Below are 5,233 nucleotides of genomic sequence, written 5' to 3' on the forward strand. Positions count from 1 at the left end.
GGTAGTAGTGGTGGTAGTGATGACGGCGATAGCAGTGGTGACAGCAACGACAATAATAACGTTGAAGAAAGAAGCACGCAAAAAAAAAAAAGAAGACTACGACTACGACGACAACGATAACAAGAGAAAAAAGAGAGGATGAGGAAAAAGAAGAGGTAGAAGAAAAAACAATAGTAATAAAAGGAATTGTTTTTGTACATACAAAAGTAAAAGAAGCATACGATGACTTAATAAAAAATTTGGTTAAAAAATGCTTGTACACCTCACTTTATTGTTTTGTTAATATAAATGATGTTACACTTATTTTTGTTTTTCAAATTATATTATTAGTAAAGATATAAATTTGTGAGAAAAAAATACTACTACCCGATATTTGCCGGAATTATATATTGACAAGACTAGTATTTTAAAATCTCAAGAAGTGCGAATATAACAAACAATATGAAACAGAAAAACTACATCAGTAATACCATTTCAATTTGCAGGACAAGTGCTCTGTTAGAATTTTTAACAGAGTCTTTGTTGCCGTCAAGGCTACATTGTCAACGTCAATTAAATTTCAACACAAATCTCTGACTACTAGTTTGACAAAGATAATCTACGTAATTTGCATGGCTGAGGCAAGGAGGGATGAAGATCGGACCGAGAAAGACAACCGAAAAGGAGGTAGGAATGTGATTCTTCTGGAATAGGCAGACATATCAGAAGGTATTAACGCTTGCTCCAATAGTCTCTATGGCAGACTCTTTGCTTTCAAAACCTTTTCAGTTGGAACCATGGGGAATGCTTTAAAGGCTATATGGGAAAATCCAGAGGGATTTAGCGTGAGTGACAAAGGAGACAATTACTTCCAATTCTTTTTTAATAAAGAGGTGGATGTCTTGCGTGTTGAATGTGGTTCTCCATGGCTATTCAAGAATTACGTGCTCCATGTCAAGAGACGGAAGGAAGATCAGAAGGGTGATGAAGAGATTGTTTCTAATTTTCCAGTTTGGGTTCAATTTTGCGGTTTGCCAGAATCGTTTAAAACCCTCGAAGTTGGACGTAAATTGGGAGAGAGGCTGGGCACAGTATTGGAGATAAGTAAATTCCAGATGAAAGGCAGAGAAACTAGGATTGTAAAGGCCAAGATCAATATTGAAGCTACCAAGAAAGTGAGGGATCAGTTAATTGTTGCAGGAACTAATAAAAAGGAGGTAGAGGTGGCATTGCGCTATGAGAGACTTAGAAAGTTCTGTACCTACTGTGCAAAATTGGGGCACAAGGTGAAAAACTGCCATGATCTGCTGAAGAACACAGAGAGTGATAGGGTAAAAGAGGATGACATTGGCGAATGGGTTAAAGCCAGCCAAGTGGGAATACGAATTAACTCTGAAAGATAAAGAACATTCAACAACTCAGCCCAAAATCAAAATAAGACTACTCAACGTAAGAAAAAGCTGGTCTTAAACTGCTTATTGGTGGAATTTGAAAGGACGTCAATGCAAGAGGAGGAACAAAGTTTGAAACCACAAAACGCTGGCAACAAGGCAGCACCTGAGTCACCTCAATCAGCCAACTCTAGAACAGAATGTATGAAGGTTATCATAGCTGGTCAATCCAATGCCAAGGAGGATGAAGGACAACCTATGCAATTCACTATTGGACAATGTCCCACAACAGAAGAAGGCATGAAGTGGAAAAAATTAGCAAGACAAGGTGCTGGAGGGTTGGATACTAAAGCTGGATCCAAAAAAAGGTTGATGAGTGGCATAGTTGAAGGATCTACAAAGAAAGCAAGAACAGATGATGAAAATGCAGCTGAACAGGGGGTGGAGGGTGCCAGCCTACAAATGGCACCCAAGGCGCCATGAGAACTATAGTTTGGAATTGTCGGAATTCGGGGAGACCCCTGACAATTCACACCCTAAAAGGGATATGTAAATCCCACTCCCCCGAGATTGTGTTCATAAGTGAAACAAAGAACCAATCTCGACAGGTGAAAGCAAAACTCCGGGCATGCAGATATAAAAACTGGCATATTGTTAACCTGTCAGGAATGGCAGGAGGACTTGCGCTAGCTTGGAAGGATAGTGATGAGCGGATAATTTATACGCTTTTTGGCATTGTTTTTAGTATATTTTAATTAGTTTTTATTATATTTTTATTAGTTTTTATTTAAAAATCACATTTCTAGACTTTACTATGAGTTTGTGTATTTTTCTATGATTTTAGGTATTTTCTGGCTGAAATTGAGGGACCTGAGCAAAAATCTGATTCAGAGGTTGAAAAAGGACTGCAGATGCTGTTGGATTCTGATCTCCCTGCACTCAAAGTGAATTTTTTGGAGGTACAGAAGCTCAATTGGCGTGCTCTCAATTGCGTTGGAAAGTATACATCCTGGGCTTTTCAGAAATATATAATAGTCAATACTTTGCCCAAGCTTTGATGGCGCAAATAGGCGTTTCAAGTCAGCTCAAGAATTTTGGCGTTTAACGCCGGAACTGGCACAAAAGCTGGAGTTAAACGCCCAAACTGGCACAAAAGCTGGCGTTTAACTCCAAGAAAATTCTCTACACATGGAAGCTTCAATGCTCAGCCCAAGCACACACCAAGTGGGCCCAAAAGAAGATTTCTGCATTAATTACCTATTTTTGTAACCCTAGGCTACTAGTTTTCTATAAATAGGACTTTTTGCTATTGTATTTTCATCTTTTACTCAGACCTTTGATAGACCTTTTCACGCTTTTGGGAGGCTGGCCTCACGGCCATGCCTAGACCTTGTTCTTATGTATTTTCAACGGTGGAGTTTCTACACACCAGAGATTAAGGTGTGGAGCTCTGCTGTTCTTCATGAATTAATGCAAAGTACTACTGTTTTTCTATTCAAATCACGTCTACTTCTTCTCTAAGATATTCATTCGCACCCAAGAACATGATGAATGTGATGATTATGTGACACTCATCACCATTCTCACCTATGAACGCGTGATTGACAACCACTTCCGTTCTACATGCAAACAAGCTTGAATGTGTATCTCTTGGGTTTCTAATCTAAGATTGGAACCTTCGTGGTATGGGCTAGAATTATTGGCGGACATTCCTGAGATCCGGAATGTCTAAACCTTGTCTGTGGTATTCTGAGTAGGATCTGGGAAGGGATGACTGTGACGAGCTTCAAACTCGCGATTGTTGGGCGTGTGACAGATGCAAAAGGATCAATGGATCCTATTCCAACATGATCGAGAACCGATAGATGATTAGCCGTGCGGTGACAGCGTGCGTAGAACATTTTCACTAAGAGGACGGGAAGTAGCCATTGACAACGGTGATACCGAACATAAAGCTTGCCATGGAAGGGAGTATGAATGATTGGAAGAAGGCAATAAGAAAGCAGAGGTTCAGGAGGAACAAAGCATCTTCATACGCTTATCTGAAATTCCTACGAATGAATTACATAAGTATCTCTATCTCTATCTTTATTTTATGTTTTATTCATCTTTTAATTATCAATCCTCCATAACCATTTGAATCTGCCTGACTGAGATTTACAAGATGACCATAGCTTGCTTCAAGCCGACAGTCTCCGTGGGATCGACCCTTACTCACGTAAGGTATTACTTGGACGACCCAGTGCACTTGCTGGTTAGTTGTGCGGAATTGTGACAAAGTGTGATTCACGTTTTGAGAGCTCCAAGTCTTTGGCGCCATTGTTGATGATCACAATCGTGCACTAAATTTTTGGCGCCGTTGCCGGGGATTGTTCGAGTTTGGACAACTGACGGTTCATCTTGTTGCTTAGATTAGGTACTTTTCTTTTTACTTTTTAGAATTTTTAAGAATGAATTCTAGAGTTTCAAGGTGATGTTCTTATCATCACAAAAGCTGATTGATTCTCATCAATTTAGCTGCTGAATGTAATGTCCTGCTGATGCTTGGCCAACCATGTCTTAATCTTTTTAGACTGAAGCTTTAGACTAACATTGCATGATTCCTGGAATTCTTATTAAAAGTTTTGAATCGCTTTATTTTATTTTCCACTCAATTTTCAAAAAATCACAAAAAAAAATTATAAAACCATAAAATCAAAAATATTTTTATGTTTCTTGTTTGAGTCTAGTATCAATTTTTAAGTTTGGTGTCAATTGCATGTCTTTATTCTTCTTGCATTTTTCGAATACATGCATTATGTTCTTCATTAATGTTCAAGTTGTTCTTGATGATTTCATTGCTCTGATCTTTAAATTCTCTTATTTTGTGTGTTTTGTTGTTTCTCATATGCATTCTCAATTTGTTAGTGTCTCTTGTATGAAAATTTTTAAGTTTGGTGTCCTGCATGTATTGTTTGTTTGATTTGAGTTTCCTAAGATTAATTATATTTTGATTTTTTCTCATCATTGAAAAATTCAAAAAAATTATCAAAACTATGTCTTTTCAAGTCAATAATATAGAGAATTGAAGATTCAGAACATTCAGCAGAAGAATCAAACAGAAAAAGCTGGGCGTTCAAAACGCCCAGTGAAGAAGGAAAATTGGCGTTTAAACGCCAGCCAGGTAAACACCAGAATGGATGCCATTCTGGGCGTTTAACGCCAGAAGGACACTAGAGGGAAGATTTTGTTTTTAATTCAAATCTTTTTCAAATTTTCATAATTTTTCAAAATTAAATCTTTTTCAAATCATATCTCTTCAAAATCAATTTCTTTCCATTTTTTTTTATTTTCGAAAATCCTTGCTATAATTAATGATTTACTTCAAAATTTTCAAGTTGTTACTTGCCTATTAAGAAAGGATCAAATTTTAAATTTTAGAATCATATCTTTTACTTTCTTGTTAGTCAAGTAATCAACTTTAATTTTAAAAATTTTCTTTTTTCTAAATTGATTTTCAATCATATCTTGTCAACCACATCTTTTTCAAAATTAATTTTCAATCATATCTTTTTAATTTCTAATTCCAAAATCTTTTTCAAAAATCACTTAATTTCTTTCCCAATCTTAATTTTCAAAAATCCTTTACCAAATTTTCAAAATTTCTTTTAATTATTTCAAAATCTTTTACTTTAATTTTGAAAATTCTTCCCCTCTTCTCACATCCTTCTATTTAAGGGACTAACACTCCTCCTCAAGGTGCAATTCAAACTCTATCCCTCTTGATAAGTTCGAATTCTCTTCTATCTACCTCTTCCTTCTATTCTTCTTTTCCTCTGACACCTCAAGGAATCTCTATACTGTGACATAGAGGATTCCCTACT

At 36.6% G+C, this 5,233-nt stretch overlaps 1 protein-coding gene across 1 annotated transcript; it reads left to right on the forward strand.

The window, feature by feature from the left end:
• LOC107647177 (uncharacterized protein At4g02000-like) lies at positions 777-1,382 on the forward strand. Its single transcript, XM_016351293.1, has one exon. The coding sequence runs from the start codon at positions 777-779 to the stop codon at positions 1,380-1,382; it is 606 nt and encodes a 201-aa protein (XP_016206779.1).

Source organism: Arachis ipaensis, chromosome B06 (assembly GCF_000816755.2).
Source record: "Arachis ipaensis cultivar K30076 chromosome B06, Araip1.1, whole genome shotgun sequence".
Classification (NCBI taxonomy): domain Eukaryota; kingdom Viridiplantae; phylum Streptophyta; class Magnoliopsida; order Fabales; family Fabaceae; genus Arachis; species Arachis ipaensis.

Bases quoted from the DNA above. Each gene is read 5' to 3' on its own strand.
- LOC107647177 (XM_016351293.1), top strand. From the start codon at position 777: ATGGGGAATGCTTTAAAGGCTATATGGGAAAATCCAGAGGGATTTAGC.